The 27612-nt window shown below is 44.4% G+C and overlaps 1 protein-coding gene across 13 annotated transcripts in view; it reads left to right on the forward strand.

Annotated features, from left to right (window-relative positions):
- The window catches only part of itpr1b (inositol 1,4,5-trisphosphate receptor, type 1b), a 139569-nt gene that overhangs the window by 75706 nt on the left and 36251 nt on the right, over positions 1-27612 (forward strand). For 4 of the 13 annotated variants that reach the window (XM_090240978.1, XM_090240979.1, XM_090240981.1 and 1 more), the window contains 11 exons: positions 229-276; positions 842-971; positions 3069-3256; positions 19356-19545; positions 19843-20117; positions 20882-21082; positions 21447-21557; positions 23266-23361; positions 23470-23607; positions 25698-25796; positions 26390-26624. In XM_090240978.1, coding sequence (XP_090097104.1) covers positions 229-276; positions 842-971; positions 3069-3256; positions 19356-19545; positions 19843-20117; positions 20882-21082; positions 21447-21557; positions 23266-23361; positions 23470-23607; positions 25698-25796; positions 26390-26624 — 1711 coding nt within the window. The remainder of the gene's footprint in view (positions 1-228; positions 277-841; positions 972-3068; positions 3257-19355; positions 19546-19842; positions 20118-20881; positions 21083-21446; positions 21558-23265; positions 23362-23469; positions 23608-25697; positions 25797-26389; positions 26625-27612) is intronic. The other 9 variants (XM_090240983.1, XM_090240984.1, XM_090240985.1 and 6 more) reach the window with 4 other exon arrangements.

Below are 27612 nucleotides of genomic sequence, written 5' to 3' on the forward strand. Positions count from 1 at the left end.
TCACGAAGCCTTGCATGAATATGTTCCTACCCCACATCCACCCCAACACACCACCCACCTCCCTATGTTAACTGCATGAAATCCTTTGGCTCAGTTCCCTGCATGTAAGGAAGGTGACTAATGTGCACAGTATTAACACCCCTCTCTTGTTTTGTTTTTGTTTTCCCCTAATTTTCCTTTTTTTGACTTTTCTTTGATTTACTTTCTGCTAACTCACCTCACCCTTAGGAGCTTGATCCCAACCAGCCCCAGAAGCAACTGGAGGACCAGAGAAGGGTAGGTACAGTCCAGTACGGTCTGATCCTCTCCGTTCCGGAGTCCGCCAACCTGCTCTCTCTGGCCCACCACAGCTGGCTGTCCTGATGCACTGATGCACCTGACCTGGCCTGCAGCCACTCTGCTTCCACAGCATGCCCACCTACTCACAGGGTTACCCACCCCCCCTCACTAACAAACTGGCCACTGGATGTGGTTGTCAATGGGTTTCAGGAGGAATATTAGGGAAATGATATGTACTGTATATGAGTTGGAAGACTGCTTTTGACACACACTGTATGAGGCGCGATGCTCAATCAGAGTTGAGATCAGAGGTCAGATTTTTAGCATGCTCTGCCTCTTACCTGGAAAAGGTAATAAACAAAAGCAAGAAAACTATATTTTCTAAGAAGCACACTGTTTCCACTGATTGAAAATGCAGGGTTAATATCTTGAGACTGACTGTATGAGGGTGCCAGTCCCAATCAGAGTTGAGGTATTCTAAGCTGATAACACTGATGTTGGGAGTCCTTATCTCATGATGACGATTTAGGCTCAATCCTCTGACATCACCTCTCTCCACCAGGGTGAAGCTCTGAGGCAGATTCTGGTGAATCGTTACTATGGGAACATCAAACCTGGGGCCAGAAGAGACAGTGTGACGACGTTCAGCAATGGTCCTGTCCCCCCTGGAACAGAAGGGAAACCTCGAGCAGGTACCTGTCTGTCTCTGTATCTCTGTCTCTCTGGATAAGGTGGTACGGACTGGCTGAATATCTCAATACCTCAGAGTATTAAAGTTTTCAAATCAGGGTGATGAGTCATGGTTGGTCTCTTCTCCATGCTTGGAGAAAAGGAATGAGTTCCTTCCTGTTCACGCTCCGCCTCAAATCAAATGTAATTTGTTGCATGCTTTGTCAACAACAAGTATAGACTAACAGTGAAATACTTACTTACGGGCCCTTCCCAACAATGCAGAGAGAAAAATAGAAAAATTATAGGAAAAAATTATAACACGAGGAATAAATACACAATGGGTAACAATAACTTGGCTATATACATGGGGTACCTGTACCAAGTCTATGTGCAGGGGTACGAGGTTATTGAGGGCAACAGGATAGATAATAAACAGTAGCAGCAGCGTATGTGATGATTCAGAAGAGTTAGTGCAAAAACGGTCAATGCAGATAGTCTGGGTAGCTATTTGGTTCACTATTTAGCAGTCTTGACTTGGGGTTGGAAGCTGTTCAGGGTCCTGTTGATTCCAGCCTCGGTGCATCGGTATCGCTTGCTGTGCGGTAGAGAGTACAGTCGTCCAGAGTACAGTCGTCCAGTACAGAACGTCCAGAGCTGCCAAATCGTTGACATAGAAATTGTCATCCAAATCAAGATTAATGATCGCTGTTCTGATCTCCAGAAGTTTTCGGTCATAGGAAATGATGGTGGAGTCATCATGTACAAAAAAAAGTTAAGATCAGTGTAAAAAAAAACTCAAAATAGGTCAGGAGCCCGTAAACAGCTGCTATTCATTGCAGCGCCATTTTAATCATGCCTGCCTGCCCCTGTCCTCCATTAAGCCTTTGGACCCGGGGTCTGTCCCTCAGCATACGAGCCCTCTCCTCTGGCTGAGCCAGGACGTGCTGTTGCCAGGCGACCAGAGATATGGGCTCTAGATTAGAAAGTCCTGTGGAGTGTGGACACACCTGCTCCCACAGCCAGAGAGTGGCCCTCTGGGTAACATTATCACACGTCGACTTCCTCGTGTGGCTGGAGAAGTCATCATGACTGGATGAGGCTAGCTAGTCTTAGCCAGGAAATACAGCTATTTTCAAGGGACTGAATGTTGATCACTATAGTTGTGGCATCCCGTCTTTGGTTTAGTTGTCCATCAAAATGAATTTCATTACATTATATAATAAGCAAATGATGCAGTGAATCAATGAAGAGGAAAGAGACAGATGGATCTATTCATTCTGCCCATTTGACAATCCTTTTGATGTATTGTCTGTAATGTCTTTTTCTTTATGTGTGGGACCCCAGTAAGACTAGCTGTCAGCCATTGGCGTCAGCTAATTGGGATCCAAATAAATTCAAAATCTATTGAGTGGTGGAATAGTAGTTTTACTCTCATTTAGAGTGACAAAGTTCTCCTGTGTACTGTATGTCCTTCCTCATTGTTCAGGCTCTTGATGGCTCTCTCCCTGTACCTTTCTCCCTGTCCCGCTCTCCCTGTCTCGCTCTCCCTGCCCTTCTCTCCCTGGCCCTCTCTCCCTGGCCATCTCTCCCTCTCCCGCGCTCCCTGTCTCGCTCTCCCTGTCTCGCTCTCCCTGCCATTCTCTCCCTGCCCTTCTCTCCCTGGCCCTCTCTCCCTGGCCATCTCTCCCTCTCCCGCTCTCCCTGTCTTGCTCTCACTGCCCTTCTCTCACTGTACCTTTCTCCCTGTCCCGCTCTCCCTGTCTCGCTCTCCCTGCCCTTCTCTCACTGTACCTTTCTCCTTGTCCCGCTCTCCCTGTCTCGCTCTCCCTGCCCTTCTCTCCCTGGCCCTCTCTCCCTGGCCATCTCTCCCTCTCCCGCTCTCCCTGTCTCGCTCTCCCTGCCCTTCTCTCCCTGGCCCTCTCTCCCTGGCCATCTCTCCCTGTCCCGCTCTCCCTGTCTCGCTCTCACTGCCCTTCTCTCACTGTACCTTTCTCCCTGTCCCACTCCTCCCGTCCCTCTTTCCCTGTCCCTCTCTCCCTGTCCCTCTATTTCTTCCTGTCTCCTTGTCCCTCTCTGCTTATCCCTCTCTTTCTGCCTCTCTCTCTGTCCCTCCCCAGTGGTGAGTTCAGGGGCGGCCGCGGCCCAAGGGGAGCTGACCCTGCATGAGGTCCAGTGCCGCCTGGATAAAGAGGGAGCATCCGACCTGGTAATTGACCTCATCATGAACGCCACCAGCGATCGTATCTTCCAGGAGAGCATCCTATTAGCCATCGCCCTGCTGGAGGGCGGTAACACGGTCATCCAGGTGAGAATGAACCCGTGCCAGGTGGATAATGTAATATGAATAGAACATGCTAGAGAGGCTTTAGAGGGAAAGAGACTGGGCCCAGAGGAGGAGAGCAGGAAGTGGAGGCAGAGCTTGAACTAATGATCTATCTGGTGGGAGAGGTCCAGGCTCTGAGTAGCTCCCCAATGTGTCACCACAGAGTTTCTAAACCCAGAGGCAGAACAACCAGAGACTTCCGGAAACGCTTGCGAAATAGACCATACAGACCAGGTTGGGGTCTGGGGTTTGAGAAGTCAATGAGAAAAGTAAACGATTCTACTTTAGTTGTTCATTTTCTCTAATCCATAAGGTACAATCTAGATTCGAGCCAATGTTTTAAGTAGTTGAACATGTTATTATTACAACCTAGTGAAAGTTTTCATTTTCATAAAAAATAACTTTATATCGAAGGAGGAGCTCAGCTAGCCAACTTCGCATTGGCATCACCTACAAGTGTGATCGGGATTTGTATTGGAGAAGTAGTTTTAGCCTATCTTCATGATGTACTGTCTTTGGTGTCACCACCACCTCTCCTCTCAGCCAGTCAGCCAGGGGTTGCTATAGCAACACAGTCCTTCACTTCTCTAACCTCACAGCAAGATTGAGAGAGGAACAGGGGATGGTGGGGGGAGGGTGTGCTGCTGATTGTAGGCCAATTACATTTCCCTGCTTATCGCCCACGTTTGTGTGTGCGTGGGCTTGTATTTGCATAGTAGTTCTACCTGATGAACCCTGGCTTGGCTTCACACAGCTCAGGCAGTGTACTCAAAGGCACTCACATGACTCTCAGGTTACATAACCACAGCATGTCCCTGGCTCATTAATACAGAGAGCCTCAAATCATTCAGACTTGGCTTTTAACTGAGTAGCACTGTACTGTCAAAACAAGGGAAGAGGAGCAGCCATGGGAGCCCCAATGTTCCAGACAGAGCAGACACCTGTAGAACAGCCATTTCCTAGGTAGTATTCCACCTTCCCACTGGCTAGACTCACACAGATCCACAAAATACAAATAAATGAAATAAAAATATAGGACAAAACACACATAACAACAAGAGAGACAACACAACATCACATAAAGAAAGACCTAAGATGACAACATAGCATGGCAGCAACACATGACAACGCAGCATGGCAGCAACACATGACAACGCAGCATGGTAGCAACACAACATGACAACAACATGGTAGTAACACAACATGACAACAACATGGTAGCAACATAAAACAGGGTACAAGCATTGTTGGGCACAGAAAACAGCACAAAGGGCAAGAAGGTAGAGACAACAAGACATCACGCAAAGCAGCCACAACCGTCAGTAAGAGTGTCCACGATTGAGTCTTTGAATGAAGAGATTGAATATAAATAAAACTGTCCAGATTGAGTGTTTGTTGCAGCTCGTTCCAGTCGCTAGCTGCAGCAAACTGAAAAGACAAGCGACCCAGGGATACGTGGGCTTTGGGGACCTTTAACAACATGTGACTGGCTGAAAGGGTGTTGTATGTGGAGGATAAGGGCTGCAGTAGATATCTCAGATAGGGGACAGTAAGGCCTAAGACGGCTTTCTATTGTGCTAAGAGCAGCCAGCAGTGTGTGCCATGGGCGTGTCTTCCTTTTGGCTTTGTGGCAATGCTTTCTTTTGAAGTTTGGGTTAGTGTTTGCAAAGTCATCTGTGTCGTGTGTGTTTGGTGGTTGCCAACCCCATGCGAGAGTGTTAATTCTGAAGAGTTTCTCACTGCAGTGTGGGCGAGTGTGAGAGTTGAGCAGGGGAATTACTGCAATTACTCAGTGTGATACTTCTGTCGTAAGGGAATCAATCGCTGATCCTGCCTGCCTTTTTTTTTTATTAGGTAAAGCGCATTCGTTTATAGAACAATTTTGTCACAATGATCTCATTTCCTCCCACTCTTAAACACCATTATGCTTTCCTGCACTCCCACTGGGGCCTTGGAAAAGCCCTCCCTTCAGGAAAGCATTGCAGATAGCTGCCAGGGAAAGTGATTCTTCCTGCTTTGTAGCCAAGGAGCCTGCTCAACTTCAAACAGGGCTTCTTGTTTCATAATGCCAGTTTGTTTCTTTCCTTCTTGTTTTGCAGGGGACAAGTGAGCTTTGTTGCGGGGTCACATATGGTGCTGAGTCAATCTAAAACATATCAGCAGACGCATCACATTTCTTCCTGTTGCATAATGCTGGGCCCGCTGCCCCTCTTCTAGGACAGAAGGGCTCTTGTTGCCCAAATGAAAAGCAGGACAAAAACATGCCACAGATTTATCCATGCAGTTTGTTTGTTTGTTTTTGTGATAATCTGGGGCCGTCGCCAGGCCAACGGGATTTGCTTTGGGAAAGAGGGAGGAAGGGAAGGGAGGAGGGAGGGGTCGTATGAAGTGCCAAAGTGAAGGCAGCGTTGGGAGCAGAGCTGCAGCACTGAGCTGTGTGTGCCAGCCATGCTGGGGGAGTGGGTCCAGGTTCTCTGCAGCCCTCTCCTCTGTGTGCTCCCACCACTGGGGACATTAACTCTCTTAACATGCCCACTGATTATGTTCTCACCATACTAATGAAAGACTTTCCTATGGTGGCTCCTGCTTACTCTGATTTCTGACAAGATGGCTGTCACTGACACGGCTTGTGTAATTGGGATTCCAGGCCCAGCTGTAATTATGGCTTTCATTGTTTGTAATCCATTTGACTCCCCTTTTAGAAATGTTGTGGGTAGTCAGTCACACCATTTTGTGCGCATGAAGCGTTCTGTGAGATGATGTTTTAACTCCTTGATGCCTTTCTCTGGCTTTCTCCTGGGATATCAAATCAAACATGGAAGAAGCGTCCTGCTCTTCCTCCTTGTGGCGCTCGACGGCACCAGACTCCCCAACATTACTCACTCAAGCCACCTTCAGTACGCACACCTGCCTTTCCCCACCACACGCATCAGCGCTCATTGGACACACGTGGACTCAATTACTTGTGTAATTTCCTTCCCTATATCTGTCTGTTTTCTAGCTCGGTTCCCTGCTTCGGGATTGTCATATGTCCTTGTTTACACGTGTGCTGACGCTGTTCCTGTCGTTTTCTATGTCTGTTCCTGAATAAATGTTTGACTCCCCGTACCTGCTTCTCATCTCCGGCGTCAGGTCCTTGCAGTATGGACATGCCCATCATTTATGGCTACTCCAGTCCAGAGACTTATAGTCCCATGTAAGGCTCTGCTCCAGAACTGATCCAGGTCTCTCTTGAAAAAATAGATTTCTATCTCAAAGAGACTAACCTGGTTAAATTAAGGTAAACATTTTTTTAGTTTTTGTTAAAATCCAAATAGGTCAAACAGTAGTGATAAGCGCCAATTAGATTGCAAAGCTGCTTGCTCTGTCTGGAAGGCTTTCTGGCCCATACTGATGCCCACACTATTGGCTACTACACTGGCAGTAGGCAGAACAGCCTGCAGGCTATAGTGAGGTCATTGTAATGTTTCATGGGATAAACTGCATTCCTCCTCTGTAAAACCTGAAATTAGGTCAGTATTTGTTCAGTATTTGACTCTTTAATTTAACTTGAATTGTTTGTTCTTTGCATGATGGAACATTGCCTTGAACAAGCTTCCTGGTTCACTATCAGTTATTATTTGAGCACTATCAGTGCTCAAACGCCAAACCGCTTTATGTTCTATTTCCATCTTTGTCTTGTGAGAGGGATATAAAAAACATAACTTATTAGAAAACCCATCCCTTCTAGAGAAATGTATTAATAGAAATGTCAGAGAGAGACGGGAGGCTGGAAACTGACATCTCATTTTGAGTCATTCTGTCAGAGCCACATACTGTAACTGCTTTGCTTACAGGCTAAGGAGGCTGTAACTGCTCAGTCAGCCTGTAACTGCTCTGCCTACAGGCTGACTGAGGAGTGAAGGGTCATTTTATTTACTGTACATGGGCATGCTACCAGATGGTTTAATTTTGATGCTACCTATCCCTTTAGCGAGATAATTGTCATCAACAACCGCTGAATAGCATAGCGCCACATTCACATAATATTACAAAAAATATTTATGTTCATGAAATCACAAGTGCAATATTGCAAAACACAGCTTAGCCTTTTGTTAATCCACCTGTCGTGTCAGATTTTGAAATTATGCTTTACAGCGAAAGCAATCCAAGCGTTTGTGTAAGTTTATCGATCGCATGACAAAAAATTAAGTACACTTAGCATCAAGTAGCTTGGTAGCGAAAATCAGAAAAGCAATCAAATTAATCGTTTACCTTTGATGTTTTCACTCACGAGACTCTCAGTTACACAACAAATTTTCCTTTTGTTCCATAAAGATTATTTTTATATCCAAAATAACTCTGTTTGTGTGGCGCGTTATGTTCAGAAATCCACAGGCAAGAGCGGTCACGACAACGCAGACGAAAATTCCAAATAATATCCGTAATGTCCAAAGAAACATGTCAAAAGTTTTTTATAATCAATCCTAACGTTGTTTTTAAAATATATAATCGATAATATATCAACCGCAAATGTCTTTATCAGTAGGAGAGGGAAAAACAATAGCTGTCCAAACTCTGTTGCGCGAGCAAAACTCATGTGAACATCTGACGCGATGTTATCTTTCTGGCTCATTTTTCAAAATAAAGGCCTGAAACTATGTCTGAAGACTGTTGACACCTTGAAGAAGCGATAGGAAAAGGAATCTGGTTGATATCCCTTTAAATGGAGCAAAGGGAGGCTATGGAACATAGAGTTTTCAAAATAGAAGCCACTTCCTGGTTTTATTTTTCTCAGGGTTTCGCCTGCAATATCAGTTCTGTTATACTCACAGACAATGAGTATAACAGAACTGTGTTTTCTATCCTAATCTGTCAATTATATGCATATTCTAGCATCTGGTCCTGAGAAATAGGCCGTTTACTTAGGGAACGTTATTTTTCCAAACATAAAAATAGTGCCCCCTAGCTTCAAGAGGTTAATTAACTAATTGCCTAATGGATGTGTGATCTCATTTCTGGACTGTATTCTGAGGATATGTTTGGTTGCCTGTAATTAGGAGAACAATTACACAGTATAATGATTGAACTCTGCTTTCTGACTGACCTATCATTTCACAGGGCTGTCTGGTCACTGCGCACCTGTCTACTAAGCCTATCTCTGACAGAGCACGCAACACTGTTAAATATTTACTTAGTATTCAGACCCCTTGACTTTTTCCACATTTTGTTACGTTACAGCCTTATTCTACATTGTTTCCCCCCTCCCCTCATCAATCTACACACAATACCCGGTAGTGACAATGCAAAAACAGACAACAACAACAAAAAAAAACTGAAATAACACATTAACATACAGTACCAGTCAAAAGTTTGGGCACCTACTCATTCAAGGGTTTTTCTTCATAATTATTATTTTCTACATTGTAGAATAATAGTGAAGACATCAAAATCATGAAATATCACATATGGAATCATGTAGTAACCAAAAAGTTGTTAATCAAATCAAAATATATTTTGTATTTATATTCTTCAAAGTAGCCACCCTTTGCCTTGATGACAGCTTTGCACACTCTTGGCATTCTCTCAACCAGCTTCATGAGGTAGTCACCTGGAATGCATTTCAATTAACAGGTGTGCCTTGTTAAAAGTGTATTTCCTTAATGATTTTGAGCCAATCAGTTGTGTTGTGACAAGGTGGGGGTGGTATACAGGTGTACTATTTGATTAAAGACCAGATGACCTGAACTCCACAATCACCCGACCTCAACCCAATTGAGATGGTTTGGGATGAGTTGGACCGCAGAGTGAAGGAAAAGCAACTTTTCATCAAGGATCTCTCTGTACTTTGCTCCGTTCATCTTTGGCTCGTTCCTGACTAGTCTTCCAGTACCTGCCGCTGAAAAACATCCCGCCAGCATGAGCCTGCCACCACCATGATTCCTCTTAGGTATGGTGCCAGGTTACCTCCAGATATGACGCTTGGCAATCAGGCGAAAGAGTTCAATCTTGGTTTCATCAGACCAGAGAATCTTGTTTCTCATGGTCTGAGAGTCCTTTAGGTGCCTTTTGGCAAACTCCAAGCGGGCTGTCATGTGCCTTTTACTGAAGAGTGGCTTCCGTCTGGCCACTTTACAATAAAGGCCTGATTGGTGGAGTGCTGCGGAGATGGTTGTCCTTCTGGAAAGTTCTCCCACCTCCACAGAGGAACTCTGTTAGGCAAGGACATCAGCACAAGAACTGTTCGTTGGCAGCTTCATGAAATCGGTTTCCATGGCCGCAGCACACAAGCCTAAGATCAGCATGTGCAATGTCAAGTGTCGGCTGGAGTGGTGTAAAGCTCGCCATCATTGGGTTCTGGAGCAGTGGAAACGCGTTCTCTGGAGTGATGAATAACTCTTAACCATCTGGCAGTCCGACGGACGAATCTGGGTTTGGCGGATGCCAGACCTTCCCCAATGCACAGGGCCAACTGTAAAGTTTGGTGGAGGAATAATGTTCTGGGGCTGTTTTTCATGGTTATGGCTAGACCTCTTAGTTCCAGTGAAGGGAAATGTTAACCCTACAGCATACAATGACATTATAGATTATTCTGTGCGTTCAACTTTGTGGCAACAGTTTGGGGAAGGCCCTTTCCTGTTTCAGCATGACAATGCCCTCATACACAAAGTGAGGTCCATACAGAAATGATTTGCCGAGATCGGTGGGGAATTACTTGTCTGGCCCTCAAAGAGCCCTGACCGCAACCCCAACAAACACCTTTGGGAAGAATTGGAATGCCGACTGCGAGCCAGGTGTAATCGCCCAACATCAGTGCCCGACCTCACTAATGCTCTTGTGTCTAAAAGGAACAAGTCCCCGCCGCAATCTTCCAACATCTAGTGGAAAGCCTTCCCAAAAGAGTGGAGGCTGTTATAGCAGTAAAGGGGGGACCAACTCCATAATACTGCCCATGAGTTGGAATGAGATGTTCGACAAGCAGGTGTCCACATAATTTTGGTTATGTAGTGTATGTATATATGTATGTGTGTATATATGTATGTGCAGTACCAGTCAAAGGTTTAGACACACCTACACATTCAAGGGTTTTTCTTATTTTACTATTTTCTACATTGTAGAATAGAACAAAACTATGAAATAACATATATGGAATCATGTAATAATCAAAAAAATGTTTAACAAATATATTTAATGATTTAGATTCTTCAAAGTAGTCACCCTTTGCCTTGATGACAGCTTTGCACATTCTTGGCATTCTCTCAACTTGCTTCTTGAGGAATGCTTTTCCATCAGTCTTGAAGGAGTTCCCACATATGCTGAGCACTTGTTGGCTGCTTTTCCTTCACTCTGCGGTCCAACTCATCCCAAATCATCTCAAATGGGTTGAGGTCGGGTGATTGTGGAGGCCAGATCATGTGATGCAGCACTCCATCACTCTCCTTTGTGAAATAGCCCTTACACAGCCTGGAGGAGCATTTTGGGTCATTGTCCTGTTGAAACACAAATGATAGTCCCACTAAGCAAAACCAGATGGGATGGTGTATCGCTGCAGAATGCTGTGTTAGCCATGCTGGTTAAGTTTGCCTTGAATTCTAAATAAATCACAGACAGTGTCACTAGCAAAGCACCATCACACCCACACATGCGGAGATCATCTATTTACCTACTCTGCGTCTCATAAAGACACGGCGGTTGAAACCAAAAACTCACATTTGGACTCATTAGACCAAAGAACAGATTTCCACTGGTCAAATGTCCATTGCCCGTGTTTCTTGTCCCACGCAAGTCTCATCTTATTGGTGTCCTTTAGTAGTGGTTTCTTTGCAGCAATTCGCCATGAAGAGCTGATTTACACAGCCTCCTCTTAACAGTTGATGTTGTGATGTGTCTGTTACTTGAACTCTATGAAGCATTTATTTGGGCTGCAATTTCTTGATGTTGGTGACTCTACGACTGCACTTGAAGAAACTTTCAAAGTTCTTGAGATGTTCTGTATTGACTGACCACCTGGCTGTCGTTTCTCTTTGCTTATTTGAGCTGTTCCTACCATAATATGGACTTGGTCTTTTACTAAATAGGCAACCTTCTGTATACCCCCCTACCCTGTCACAACACAACTGATTGGCTCAAACGCTTTAAGAAGAAAATTAATTCCACAAATTAAGTATTAATAAGGCACACCTGTTAATTGAAATGTATTTCAGGTGACTACCTCATGAAGCTGGTTGAGAGAATGCCAAGAGTGTGCAAAGCTGTCATCAAGAAAGGGTGGCTACTTTGAAGAATCTCAAAAGCAAAATATATTTCAACACTTCTACAGTGTAGAAAACAGTAAAAATAAACCCTTGAATGAGTAGGTGTGTCCAAACTTTTGCCTGTACTGCATTCGGAAAATATTCATACCCCTTGACTTTTTCCACATTTTGTGATGTTATAGACCTATTCTAAAATGGATGAAATAGTTTTTTCCCCGGCATAAATCTACACACAGTACACCATAATGACAAAGTTAAAACAGGTTTAATTTTTTTTGCAAATGTATACAAAATCTACTGATATTACATTTACATAAGTATTCAGAACCTTACTTAGTACTTTGATGAAGCACCTTTGGCAGTGATTACAGCCTCGAGTCTTCTTGGGTCTGACGCTACAAGCTTGGCACACTTGTATTTGGGAAGTTTCTCCCATTCTTCTCTGCAGATCCTCTCAAGCTCTGTCATGTTGGATGGGGAGCATCACTGCACTGCTATTGTCAGGTCTGTCCAGAGATGTTTGATTGGGTTCAAGTCCGGGCTCTGGCTGGGCCACTTAAGGACATTCCGAGACTTGTGCCGAAGCCACTCCAGCGTTGCCTTAGCTGTGTGTTTAGTGTTGTTGTCCTGTTGGAAGGTGAACCTTCTAAGGTCCTGAGCACTGTGGAGCAGATTTTCATCACGGACCTCTCTGTACTTTGCTCCGACCATCTTTCCCTCGATCCTAGCTAGTCTCCCAGTCCCTGCCGCTGAAAAATATCCCCACAGCAATATCCTGCCATCACCATGCTCCACCAATCAGGCCTTTATGGTAGAGTAGCATCATACCCAAGAAGACTCAAGGCTATATCCACTGCCAAAGGAGCTGCAACGAAGTACTGAGTAAAGGGTGTGAATGCTTTTGTAAATGAGGGGGGGGGGGGGGGGGGGGGGGCTGTAACGTAACAAAATGTGGAAAAATGCAAGGCTTCTGAATACTTTCAAAGGCACTATGTATATGTATGTGTATATTCCTATGCGGTGGGATTCTTTGTAAATTGACGATCTTTGTGTTTCTGTCTTTTCATTTGCCAGAGTGGTGCGGTTGTCCTCGTAATCTGATGTTGCTTGGTGTGTTCTACTTGTGGCGTGGAGTTCCCAGTTTTTTTGTGTTTATGGTGCATATTTTTTTAGGTTTGTTTTCATTGTGTCTTTGTATATTTTATTTTGCCCTCCTTGCGTCCTCTTCCCCTCTGCCAGGTGTCCATAGAGGATTTATTTTGGTGGACGACTGAGAGAAGGTTTTAAAGACATTCTACTCAAATGCATGAAAATGTCATTATGTTGACATCATACAAATATACACGGAGTGTACATAACATTATGAACACCTTCCTAATATTGAGTTGCACCCTCTTTTGCCCTCAGAACAGACTAAATTTGTTCGGGACTCTACAAGGTGTCAAAAGCGTTCCATAGGGATACTGGTCCATGTTGACTAATTCTTCCCACAGTTGTGCCAAGTTGGTTGGATGTCTTTTGGGTGGTGGACTATTTTTTATTATCACGGGAATCTGTTGAGCGTGAAAAACCCAGCAACATTGCAGTTCTTGACACACTCAAACTGGTGCGCCTGGCACCTACTACCATTCACAGTTCAAAGGTATTTTGTCTGGCACATTCACACTCTGAATGGCACAAATACCCAATCCATGTCTCAATTGTCTCAAAATCCTTCTTTAACCAGTCTTCTCCCTTTCATCTACACTGATTTGAAGTGGATTTAACAAGTGACATCAATAAGGGATCATACCTTTCACCTGGATTCACCTGGTTAATCTTTGTCATGGAAAGAGCAATGTTTTGTGCACTCAGTGTCACACACTCAGTGTGACACGTTGTGTCTTGTCACCCTGATCTTAAAGGTATAGTGCAAGATTTTGGCAACTTTTCTACTTAACCAAAGTCCGATGAACTCATCAATACCATTTGCATGTCTCTGTGTGCAGTTAGAAGGAAGTTGAAGGTAGCTTCGTGAGCCATTGCTAACTAGCGTAATTATACAGGAACAGCTATTATGCTTGCTGTTTCCATAGACTTCCAGTCTTTGCGGTAACACTAATTAGCAACTTCATTTAACTGCATTCAGAAACAAAATTGTTATCCATGAGTTAATCTGACTCTGGGTAAGTAGAAAAATGTATTAATTGCCAAAATCTTTTTAAAAGCTCGTCCCGGAGAAAATGTATAAACATATGTGTTTTAAATAAATCATATTTTTTGGGAATGGCACCAACTATTTAACAGTGGCTGCCCGTCATTGCTAAATGGAATATAGGGGAAACACTGTGTGTGTCTTATGTAACAGATGAAGAGGCCCACTATGGCAGCTTCTCCACCTGGCCATCTCCCTGTGTGAACCCTGGCCTGCCCTGTCATGGAGGGGAACAGGTGTCAATGCTGTTACTCAATAGGCATGCCGCAGCACGGTGATGTCCACCGACGCCTGCAGTGCAACTTCATTTATTACCACCGGCTCGGACTCACTCTCTTTTCAGCAACCTCCTTGAAAGCCAATAAACCCAGTTTCTGCTGCCCTTCATTTTCATTTTTTTTTTTTTACCTTGAGCTAAAACACTCTTCAGCAATCAGGCTATTTTCTCCACCTCAAAAACTTTAGCTAACAAATATTATTAGGATTTCCCTTCCTGAGACTTTTCACAGTGTACTCACGCACTGTTCTCTTATTAGTAATCAATGATCTCGCTTATTACTACCATACAGTGTTCCAAGCACTCCTTATTTCCCCCCCTACAGTTCCACCATGCTGATGGCAGTGGCTGGCAGGGTTTGTGATTGGATACTGGTTGGTTGGTTGGTTGATTTGTTTGTTTTTCTATCCTCATATATGACCGGGTCTCTGTAGAACTCAGAGTGAAGTGAAGTGCCACAGCATTCTCCCTCCCAGCACGCTCCTCTCCCAGAGCGGATCACCGTGGTTACCAGCTGGGTGGGTACGGTACGTTGCCCTGCAATGATTACAGCCTCAGCCATGTTGCTCACTGAAGCTTCAGGAGAGGAGGCAAGGGAGCGAGGGAGCCAGCGATATAAATAGAGCTTACATAACTGCCCCTTGTTGATGCCAAGAGCCGGGACAGCAGTGAAGAGGAGGAAAATAAAAAAGAGAAAGATAGGAATGCATAATGACCTTGTTTTATGTGGCGAGAGACCTGGGGGCGGGACTCAGCCTACTGTACGTGACGGTGAGCGCCAGGGTCGACAGGGGCCTCGGGGGGCTTTTGATACAGAGGGCTTAGTGCACCCAGTGGGCCTTGCAGGCAGGATCTAAGCTGCTGCAGAGGACAAGCTGGTGGTTTCCTGGAAGAATGAATCACCAGGTTGATGGTGCATGCCCAGGGATAAATAAGCTTACCACCACAGCCATGCTGGTTATTAGACTCTAGAGGGCTATAGTGCAGATGCAACAGGTGCGTGCGTGTGGCTCTGCTGCACACTGCTTCAGATGGTAAAGGAAAAGGTTATTGTTCTACTCTTTCCCCATTCCCTGCTGCAGGAAAGGTCACAGCCTTCGTGCCATGGGTATGTTTTGTACACATGAACTGTATCCTTGTTTGAAATCTGTCATGCATATGGTTAAAGGCGGGCCGCAGTCCTGTGGTTGTGTGAGGGAGGGGATTAAATGTCACTTGGCAATGTCCAAGTGCTATTGAGTATCACCTGCAAATGGCACCTTAATGCCTAGGCCAGGGTTCCTGGCTGGCGGGTGGTTTTATGTGGCCCACAAAGTTTTCAGAGCCCCCCCCAAAAAAATAATATATATATATATATATATATATACAGTGCCTTGCGAAAGTATTCGGCCCCCTTGAACTTTGCGACCTTTTGCCACATTTCAGGCTTCAAACATAAAGATATAAAACTGTATTTTTTGTGAAGAATCAACAACAAGTGGGACACAATCATGAAGTGGAACGACATTTATTGGATATTTCAAACTTTTTTAACAAATCAAAAACTGAAAAATTGGGAGTGCAAAATTATTCAGCCCCCTTAAGTTAATACTTTGTAGCGCCACCTTTTGCTGCGATTACAGCTGTAAGTCGCTTGGGGTATGTCTATCAGTTTTGCACATCGAGAGACTGAAATTTTTTCCCATTCCTCCTTGCAAAACAGCTCGAGCTCAGTGAGGTTGGATGGAGAACATTTGTGAACAGCAGTTTTCAGTTCTTTCCACAGATTCTTGATTGGATTCAGGTCTGGACTTTGACTTGGCCATTCTAACACCTGGATATGTTTATTTTTGAACCATTCCATTGTAGATTTTGCTTTATGTTTTGGATCATTGTCTTGTTGGAAGACAAATCTCCGTCCCAGTCTCAGGTCTTTTGCAGACTCCATCAGGTTTTCTTCCAGAATGGTCCTGTATTTGGCTCCATCCATCTTCCCATCAATTTTAACCATCTTCCCTGTCCCTGCTGAAGAAAAGCAGGCCCAAACCATGATGCTGCCACCACCATGTTTGACAGTGGGGATGGTGTGTTCAGCTGTGTTGCTTTTACGCCAAACATAACGTTTTGCATTGTTATCAAAAAGTTCAATTTTGGTTTCATCTGACCAGAGCACCTTCTTCCACATGTTTGGTGTGTCTCCCAGGTGGCTTGTGGCAAACTTTAAACAACACTTTTTATGGATATCTTTAAGAAAACTCTTCCATAAAGGCCAGATTTGTGCAATATACGACTGATTGTTGTCCTATGGACAGAGTCTCCCACCTCAGCTGTAGATCTCTGCAGTTCATCCAGAGTGATCATGGGCCTCTTGGCTGCATCTCTGATCAGTCTTCTCCTTGTATGAGCTGAAAGTTTAGAGGGACGGCCAGGTCTTGGTAGATTTGCAGTGGTCTGATTTGCAGTGGTCTTTAACTCCTTCCATTTCAATATTATCGCTTGCACAGTGCTCCTTGGGATGTTTAAAGCTTGGGAAATCTTTTTGTATCCAAATCCGGCTTTAAACTTCTTAACAACAGTATCTCGGACCTGCCTGGTGTGTTCCTTGTTCTTCATGCGCTTTTTTTTATTTTACCTTTATTTAACCAGGCAAGTCAGTTAAGAACAAATTCTTATTTTCAATGACGGCCTAGGAACAGTGGGTTAACTGCCTGTTCAGGGGCAGAACGACAGATTTGTACCTTGTCAGCTCGGGGATTTGAACTTGCAACCTTCCGGTTACTAGCCCAATGCTCTAACCACTAGGCTACCCTGCCGCCCCAACGGACCTTTTAACGGACCTCTGAGACAGTGCAGGTGCATTTATACGGAGACTTGATTACACACAGGTGGATTGTATTTATCATCATTAGTCATTTAGGTCAACATTGGATCATTCAGAGATCCTCACTGAACTTCTGGAGAGAGTTTGCTGCACTGAAAGTAAAGGGGCTGAATAATTTTGCACGCCCAATTTTTCAGTTTTTTATTTGTTAAAAAAGTTTGAAATATCCAATAAATGTTGTTCCACTTCATGATTGTGTCCCACTTGTTGTTGATTCTTCACAAAAAAATACAGTTTTATATCTTTATGTTTGAAGCCTGAAATGTGGCAAAAGTCGCAAAGTTCAAGGGGGCCGAATACTTTCGCAAGGCACTGTATATATATGTATATATGTGTGTTGATATAAAATACTGTAAAACAATTCCAGGGAATCACATCTACGTGATTTTAATTTAAGAAGTCTCTTCCCAAGTATTCCCACACATGACAGAGAGACACAACATGGTTGTATACAAATGTAAGCAAGGTTTTAAATAATTGTTTTAGTCAAACAATATATTTGTTTGGGCTTCTTGCGTTTAATTTGCGGTCTACAATTGATTTGTAATTATGTTCTGGTCCCCTGAACATCCACTCAAGAAGAAACTAAATAATAATAATCTAGACCAGTGGTTCTCAGCTGGTTTTGCTCGGACGACTCGAATTTGACAATTGAGTGACGACCCAATATTATGGACTGTTGATGATTTCATTGTATTATGTTGTGTTGCAGACCATGCCATAATGTTATTTTCCCAAGATATGTTTAGAAACCTGTTCAAGATAGTAGTGTTGCAGAGAATTGGAAACTGATAGGCAATACTAGTCAGCAAACTGACAAATTCCTACATTTGTGCAGATAGAGCCACAGAGCAACAGCCAAGTTGCCCTGACAGGGTTTTTCCTTAGCCAGCTCTATTCCTGCTGCTGCTGCTGCTGCTGTTGTTGTTTTCTTGGAAATTGTCATAAGGCAGTCAGGTGTTGACATAATTATTGTCATCCAAGCGATTTGAGATGAAATTACTTGTTTATGGTCACAGTCATGAGGGTTTTCCCATTTGAACTGGGTAATGTTGTTACAAAGTTGCTTTCTGGCAGTTGTCCCCTCTGTATGGTAATGGGTGGAGGTTTGCCTGCTTATATAACCACTGCTGATTTCTGATCACTATCAATGAATGACCATGGTTTTGTCAACAAGATTGACTTAACCACATGTGTTCCTTTTTACAGTTTTGTTGTTTATTGGAAAGTTATTTTAAAGGGGTAGAAACTACTTCAGGTAACTTAATCTGCTTACTCTCGGGTCATGGTTACTGGTGGAATTCTATGAGTACTGTTTAATGCATGCACAGTTTTATTATAACATTTTCTGGTTTTCCTTCAACTTCTGTATACTGTATGTTCCATTATCTCAGACAGAGGGACTTCAATGAGTTGAGTCTCAACCTGGAAAGAATGCTGGTTATGTAAGAGGTTTTCAAACTGCCCCAGAATTCATGCGATAACTCCTGCCCGCCTCTGGTCTCCCCTCCCTCCCTCTTCCCTCTTAGACCAAGCACACACTTCGTGCCACTCGGGTGCTCAAAAAGTAGGGCAGGATTTTCCATCTAAATCAAATCAAATGTATTTATATAGCCCATCGTACATCAGCTGCTATCTCAAAGTGCTGTACCGAAACCTAACCTTAAAACCCCAAACTGCAAGCAATGCAGGTGTAGAAGCACGGTGGCTAGGAAAATCTCTTCTTTACCTTCATTTCCCCCCTTGTTATCTGATGTAACAGTGTTTGGGCTGAGGTTTGTTTGCAGTGTCACCCTCCCTTCAACCACTCAGCTGATTGCAAGCCTTATGTAAGGAGGGAAAATGGGACTGGATAATAGCAGCTGGAAAAAGCAAAGTCCCACGCATGGTAGAAAAAGTTGTCAAATTAGTGTGCAAAAAAATACATTTGTTTTTATAGGTTTTGCAGCGTTAGACTGTAAACATAAAGTCCTATACTTTCACTTGAAGAGTTTTGTTCTGGTGAAAAGTACTTGATGCTGAATTTGGTTAAAGCCACCTTTGTTTGAGTTGACAAACTTCCTGTGATTGCTGTGTACCTGGCTGTGTTTGCTGTATGACTTTGTGTACAGTGTAGCCTGCCCTGCACAGTGCCAGTAGAGTTGTGCCCTTTGGGCAGAGAGCAGATGGTGTGAAAACAGGTGAGCACATGGAGGCACTCCAGGTTATTTCCTTGGCAGAGGGCTGAGGGTTATTTAACAGAGCTTCAGCGAGAGAGAGCCTCTGGGTGCACAGCAGACAGACAGACAGACGGAGAGACGTGGTCAAACTGCCAACAAACGGAACAACAAATATACCCGACCTTTGAGCTGTCTACCTTGTATTGCTTACAATGGGAAACATGTAGATTATCTGACAACATTATCATAATACCTCACTATGAATCGCTCTCACTACCACTTCCCATATAAACACAGAATGAACTCAAACAGAACCTCTTACATCCGCATTTACTTGTTCTTCTTGTCCATCTCCAGAAATCCTTCTTCATGCGCCTGACGGGGGAAAACAAGTCGGAGATGTTCTTCAAGGTGTTCTATGAGAGGATGAAGCTGGCCCAGCAGGAGATCAAGGCCACTGTGACCGTCAACACCAGCGACCTGGGCAGCAAAAAGAAAGAAGAGGAGCCCCCGGACAAGGACACGCCCACCGCTAAAGGAAAGAAAGGTCAGGGTAGCAGGCCTGGTGTGAACAACATCCTGTTCCTGTCTACTGAGACAGTCAATCCAGTGAATTTACTGCACTCAGAACACAGCACAAATCATACATCAGTCATTCACAAACACATACAGCTGTTTCACACTGCAGTGCAAATTGGGACCCAATGATGAAGCTCACGTTCTGTGACAGCTACATCTGCTCCTGTGTGCAATGTGCAGTGAGACTCTCCCATGTATTACTCTGTTGTACTCTGGTGCCCTTCGGTGTGTATGTCTCTGAATTTTCCTGTTCCTCTCTCTACAGGGATGGAGGTGGCAGTGGTGTCTACGGTGGCGGTTGCCGTGGTGACAGAGGAGGTCAAGGAGCAACTGGTGGAGGCCTCCACGGTCACTAAGAAGGCGTTCACAAGGTACCGGCGTGAGGCCGAGGCCGAGGAGCATCTGGCTGCCGCTGAGGGTCAGGGCCCCGCCAGCACTCCAGACGACCAGGAAGGGGAGATGAGTGTCATAATCACCATCATGCAGCCCATCCTGCGACTCATGCAGCTGCTGTGTGAGAACCACAACAGGGAGCTGCAGGTTGGTCAGCCACACCACCAGGGGGCACTACTCTGGTTTACATTACACAATTTAGCTATTAAAGGGGGGCTGCGATGATTGCTCAGGCCCCATGGCACACTTACCGTTTCAGTGCTGGTAAATTTCCATCACCAGATCTTTATACAGAAATGAAACCATATGGTGAAAATAGACATCCGTTGGAACAACATGATGCAACTGTTTCCATATCTGGTAGCGCTTGGTCTGGTTTCACTATGAGGACGATTGTGTTTGGAAATGGGGACGTCCAATACCTCAGACTGACAGTGAACTTCCCCCACTAACATCCTCTGTGCAGTAAGGTCAAGGCTCCACATTATTGACAGGTAGCTGGATGCTGAATCACCGTAGCTCGTCATCAGTTGTGTAGTTATATGGCCTGGCTGGATTGATCCTGAGCCAAACACACAGTGGGCTAAAATTATCAGGATTTAATGTCACTGACATGTTTCGACTCACGAGTTAAAGATGTGTCTCATCATTAGATAAACCAGCCATTGAATTAAACTCTTAGGCAGAAAGCAACCGTAACAGGTAGCTTTTTTAACACAGCACATGAAACATTGATAATTGGTCATTTCTGATGATATTATACTCAAAAGCCAGTACTTTTGAGTTTCAGTGGAATAAACCCATTTGTTCATAGAGGTATCTGAGCTTATTGTTCATATTGCCAATGTTTAGAATGAACATATGAATTAGTGTGTTTCTAACTTTGAGTCGTGTGTAACTTTCCTCGCCAGAACTTCCTACGGTGTCAGAACAACAAGAACAACTATAATCTGGTGTGTGAGACACTGCAGTTCCTGGACTGTATCTGTGGCAGCACCACGGGAGGCCTGGGGCTACTGGGACTCTACATCAATGAGAAGAACGTAGGCCTCATCAACCAGACAGTAGAGAGCCTCACAGAGTACTGCCAGGGACCCTGCCATGAGAACCAGGTGGGCATACACACACACACACACACACACACTCACCGGTTTTACCGAGATCAAAGCTTTGTTTTATATGTGCACATGCAGTATCATGAAACATTGTTGTCAAATGACCCAGTGTTTGCATATAACTGATGGTTCTATTTCAGTAATTGCAGGGTTGGTCTTATTTGGCAGTGCTTTACTTGGCTTTTACATTCTCTTTACAAGCCCAGCTAGGTCCCAGTACACAGCTGCATGCTAAGAGAAGGCTTTCCTTGCAGGATCATGTCAGACTAAACAAAACCCTTTTTGTAATATTGTTTTCTGGTAAATGTCACATCAGTCCCAGAGAGGAATGCAAAAAGTTTCCTGTCTGTTTCTTTGTCAGAACTGCATCGCCACTCATGAATGCAACGGTATCGACATCATCATCGCTCTGATCCTCAACGACATCAACCCACTGGGCAAGAAGAGGATGGACCTGGTGCTGGAGCTTAAGGTATGGACACCCTGTCTCGGTTTGGTAGTCATGTTGCACCCTGTTATGTTTTCCTTCATTATCCATTTGGCATATTTCTTTGTTTTGTATTTGTAATCAAGGTAATTAAGATAATTTCTAATCAAGTAATTAAGGCAGTTATACAATTGTAAAATCATTACAATACATTTACAACAGATTTCACAACACATTAAGTGTGTGCCCCAAGCCGCTACCACATACAGTATCTCCAACACAAAATCCATTTGTGTGTGTATAGTGCGTATGTTATTGTGTGTGTGAAAGCATGTGTCTGTTTGTGTTGCTTCACAGTCCCCGCTGATCCATAAAGTGTATTTTTATCTGTTTTTTTTATCTAATTTTACTGTTTGCATGAGTTACTTGATGTGGAATAGAGTTCCATGTAGTCATGGCTATATGTAGTACTGTGCGCCTCCCATAGGCTGTTCTGGACTGTGAAGGGACCTCTGGTGGCGTGTCTTGTGGGCTATGCATGGGTGTCCGAGCTGTGTGCAAGTAGTTCAAACAGACAGCTTGGTTCATTCAACATGTCAATACCTCACAAATATAAGTAGTGATGAAGTCAATCTCTCCTCCACTTTGAGCCAGGAGAGATTGACATGCATATTATTAATGTTAGTTTTCTGTGTACATCCAAGGGCCAGCTGTGCTGTCCTGTTCTGAGCCAATTGCAATTTTCCTATGTCCCTCTTTGTGGCACCTGACCACCTGACTGAACAGTAGTCCAGGTGTGACAAAACTAGGGCCTGAACGACCTGCCTTGTTGATAGTGCTGTTAAAAAGACAGAGTAGCACTTTATAATGCACAGACTTCTCCCCATGTTTTGACCATGACAGTTTACAATCCACTGTTACTCCAAGCAGTTTAGTCACCTCAACTTGCTCAATTTCCACATTATTTATTACAAGATTTTAGTTTTTGAAATATTTAGACCTAACTTATTTGTTGCCACCAATTCTGAAACTAACTGCAGCTCTTTGTTAAATGTTGCAGACGTGTCAGTCGCTGTAGTAGCTGACCTGTATAGTGTTCAGTCATCCGCATCCGCTTTACTCAAAGCCAGTGGCATGTCATTAATAAAGATTGAAAAAAGTAAGGGGCCTACACAGCTACCCTGTGGAATTCCTGATTCTACCTGGATTATTTTGGACAGGCATCTATTAAAGAACCCCCTCTGTGTTCTGTTAGACAGGTAACTCTTTATCCACAATATAGCATGGGGTTTAAAACACATACGTTTTTACAGCAGCAGACTATAATCAATGTCAAAAGCCGCACTGATGTCTAACAAAACAGCCCCCACAATCGTTTAATCAACAATTTCTCTCACCCAATCATCAGTCATTTGTGTAAGTGCTGTGCTTGCTGAATGTCCTTCCCTATAAGCGTGCTTAAAGTCTGTTGTCAATTTGTTTACTGTAAAATAGCATTGTATCTGGTCAAACTAAATTTTTCCCAAAGTTTACTAAGGGTTGGTAACAGGCTGATTGGTCGGCTTTTTGAGCCAGTAAAGGGGGCATTACTATTCTTATGTAGCAGAATGACTTTTGCTTCCCTCCAGGCCTTTCTAGTAGGCTTAATTCTTTGTTTCAATGCATTTTTTAACATTCAGCACTCATGACAACCTGAATGTTATCCATCCTCCTGATGTTCTGTCTCCCTTGCACCGCTCTCTTTCTGTTCCAGAATAATGCATCCAAGCTCCTCTTGGCCATCATGGAGAGTCGCCACGACAGTGAGAACGCAGAGAGGATACTATACAACATGAGGCCCAAAGAACTGGTAAGTGGCATATACAGTATTGGTTGCAAGATGCACATGCAGCATAGCACAGAGGACAATGTTAAGGCGAAGTTATCTGACAGTCTGGTTTGTGACGTTCATGTGCAGGTGGAGGTGATAAAAAAGGCCTACATGCAGGGAGAGGTGGAGCCAAATGAGCCTGCTGAGGAAGATGAAGATGGCGAGGAAGAGCATGCAGCCTCTCCACAAAACGTGGGCCATAACATCTACATCCTGGCTCATCAGGTACTGTAGATCACTTACTGGCTGCATGCAATTGTCCACCCCCATACAGTACCCCTGTAACAGCTACACAACCTATAGTCATAATTACATCAGAGCACTACTCCTTACTTCCACCCTAACCCCCCTGAGGCACAATACAGCTCTATACACGATTGTGTCTATTCATATAGTTATGTGGGTGAACAACACCGACAGTTACAGTTCATTCGGAAAGTATTCAGACCCCTTGACATTTTCACATTTTGTTACATTAGTCTTATTCTAAAATAGATTTTTTGTTTTAATTATCATCAATCTGCACCAAATATCCCATAATGACAAAGCAAAAACAGTTTTTCAGGCCAGTATTCAGATCCTTTACTCAGTACTTTGTTGAAGCACCTTTGGCAGCAATTAAAGTCTTGAGTCTTCTTGGGTATGACGCTACAAGCTTGGCACACCTGTATTTGGGGAGCCTCTCATGCTCTGTCAGGTTAGATGGGGAGCATTGCTGCACAGTTATTTTCAGGTCTCCAGAGCTGTTCGATCGGGTTTAAGTCCGGGCTCTGGCTGGGCCACTCAAGGACATTCAGAGACTTGTTCAAAAGCCACTCATTGTCCTTGTCTTGCCTGTGTGCTTAGGGTTGTTGTCCTGTTGGAAGGTGAATCTTCACCCCATCCTGAGGTCCTGAGTACACTGGAGCAGGTTTTCATCAAGGATCTCTCTGTACGTTGCTCTGTTTATATTTCCCTCGATCCTGACTAGTCGCCCAGTCCCTGCCACTGATGATGCCACCACCATGCTTCACCGTAGGGATGGTACCAGAATTCCTCCAGATGTGACACTTGGCATTCAGGCCAAAGAGTTCAATCTTGGTTTCATCAGACCAAAGAATCTTGTTTATCATGGTCTGAGAGTCTTTAGTCGCCTTTTGGCAAACTGCAAGCGGGCTGTCATGTGCCTTTTACTGAGGAGTGGCTTCCGTCTGGCCACTCTACCATAAAGGCCTGATTGGTGGAGTGCTGCAGAGATGGTTGTCCTTCTAGAAGGTTCTCCCATCTCAACAGAGGAATGCTAGAGCTCAGTCAGAGTGACCATCGGGTTCTTGGTCATCTCCTTGACCAAGGCCTTTCACCCCCGATTGCAATGTTTGGCTGGGTGGCCAGCTCTAGGAAGAGTATTTTATAATTTTTTACCCCTTTTTCTTCACAATTTCGTGATATCCAATTGGTAGTTAGTCTTGTCCCATCGCTGCAACTCCCCTACGGACTCGTCATAGGCGAAGGTCAAGAGCCATGCGTTTTCCGAAACACGACCCTGCCAATCCGCACTGCTTCTTGACACACTGCCTGCTTAACTCGGAAGCACCAATGTGTCGGAGGAAACACCGTCCAGCTGGCGACCGAAGTCAGCTTGCAGACGCCTGGCTCGCCACAAGGAGTAGCTAGAGTCGCGATGGGACAAGGAAATCGCGGCCAGCCTACTCTCCCCTAACCCGGACGAAGCTGGACCAATTGTGTGCCGCCTTATGGGTCTTCCAATCATGGCTGGCTGTGACACAGCCTTGGATCGAACCCGGTCTGTAGTGAGGCCTCAAGCCCTGCAATGCAGTGCCTTAGACTGCTGCACCACTCACAAGGCCCCCACTAGGAAGAGTCTTGGTGGTTCCAAACTTCTTCCATTTAAGAATGATGGAGGCTACAGTGTATTTAATCAATTTTATAATAAGGCTGTAATGTAACAAAATGTGGAAAAAGGGAAGGGGTCTGAATACTTTCCGAAAGCATTGTATGTAGATGAAAATGTTGATCCCAAGGCATGATGCCCTGCTGGCTAGTGGGTGAACGCTGAACAGAGTCTACATCCTGTACTTGGAGCACATGTACTGTCAGACACGGCAGAGATCAGTGTTAGTCACCTGTCCCCACACGTAGCACGTTCCATGCCACCTGCCAGATAAAATTAAGAAAAATAGACACAAAAACATGAAGTTGGTGACTTAGAACACCCTGATCGTCAATTTGGACTTATGTCTGTACAATGAATATTCACAACTATAATGTGGTACATCACCTGACGACATTGGTACATTCATACAATGTTGTTCCAGTTGGCCCGCCACAACAAGGAGCTGCAGGCCTTGTTGAAGACCTATGGGGAGGGGGATGATGCCCTGGAATTCTATGCCAAGCACACAGCTCAGATTGAGGTCAGTCATTTTAGTCTGATTCAGGAGAGTCAGCTATTGTTGCCTTGCCCCTGCCGGTGCCCTCTCCCTGCACTGAAAAGTTTTTACTATGTCATTTTCTGTTTTATTACCCCTGTGTTCAATATGGTGGATTGCAACATGTATTTTGTCATAAATATGTTTAGACTTTTTATTACCCTACTCATGTGACAGTCATGTTATTTTTCTTGGCCTGCTTTTCATACTGTTAGTATTTTGTTAGCATATGAAAATGACTAGCAGCTTTGTTATGTTTGCACCTGTTCCACTGTGTGCTCAGAAAGGGGGAAGAATGCTGTCTGTTGACAAACCTCAAACCTGGAAGAGCTTATCAAATTAGTGTAGTGTTGCAAAGTGCTTTTATACACACAGCCACTTATACACACTCTCTACTCCTCTTCTGGTGTATAACATTACTGTAGCTAAAATATGTCTTAGCCATTTTTCCAAGGGGAAGAATAGTAACCAACATGCCACTATCTAACCAAATAGTTTGGGGCCTACCTTGTCCAGGACCTAGAGTTGCCCGAGAATGTCGGTGACAGGCAGCGTTGGCTGCATGTGGTTTTGTCCAGATTGTGCGGCTGGATCGCACCATGGAGCAGATAGTCTTCCCCGTGCCCAACATCTGTGAGTTCCTCACCAACGAGTCCAAGCTGCGGGTGTACTATACCACGGAGCGCGATGAGCAGGGCAGCAAGATCAACGACTTCTTCTTGCGCTCTGAGGACCTCTTCAACGAGATGAACTGGCAGAAGAAGCTGCGAGGTACTCAAGAGCCAACCACTGGTAACGCAAACACGGTTCCCTGTGCGTCCCTCTCCCTACCTCTCTATACTAGGTACCTGCTTTACATGCCCTCAGCCCTCCCTGACCCCTCCAGGCCCTTCAGGAGACCCCCCAGGCTGGGTTGGGTTCTCCCTCCGTGGGCCAGAGACCCACCCTGAACCCTGGATGGAAGGGAGGGAGGGGAGAGGGCATGTAAAGGTTGTATGTTAAGTTAGAGCACCTAACATAAAGTGGATAAAGGCTAAGATATTTACAGTGTAAGGTTGGAGTGAAATGTTTACATGACAGAGGGAGGATTGTTGAGAATGTGGGTGTGACTTTCTGCAACGTCTCGTAAAGAATTATGAAATTCTTGATTGACTCCTGTTCACGCCCCACACATACCACTGTTTTCACAAACAGCTACAGTACTGTACTTGTGTTTATGTTCCCAGCCCATACATTCACATACAGTTACTTATGATGGGTTGTTGTTTATGTCAGGTGAGAATTCATCTTTCTTATCACAGAAACACACACGCACACAATCAGATGGGATATATTTTAATTGTTTACTAGACTGAGTACATGCCATGGCCCTGTCTCATAGGGAGTGAATAGATAGCTAGACGAGAGGATGAGCTGCTCTGAGAATAGGGTGTAATGGGATTGGAGGTCAGTCTGGGTGGGTCTCGACCAGGGAGAGTCAGTCCAGGATCCAGCAGACCATCAGACACAACTGCTGACCCCAGGCCCACAAGGGTTCAGGCAGCACAGACTGAGAGCAATCAGGTGAGCCATCTATCATGAGCCATCTATAGGACTGCTGGAGAGTGTGGTGGAGGACAGGACCAGATTAGGCCTACTTGATGAATGGGAACCAGATGCCATGAGAGGGACAGGGGGAGAGAGTGATTCAATAGATTGGGAGAATAAATTATTTTTTGTAAAGGTAGAGAGTTAGACACTTAGAAAATAAGGTTAGCGTTCTCAGAATCTGTTTGCAAACAGTATAACACCCTAAGCCTCA

Source organism: Oncorhynchus mykiss, chromosome 7 (assembly GCF_057628025.1).
Source record: "Oncorhynchus mykiss isolate SJ-2025 chromosome 7, ASM5762802v1, whole genome shotgun sequence".
Lineage (NCBI taxonomy): Eukaryota > Metazoa > Chordata > Actinopteri > Salmoniformes > Salmonidae > Oncorhynchus > Oncorhynchus mykiss.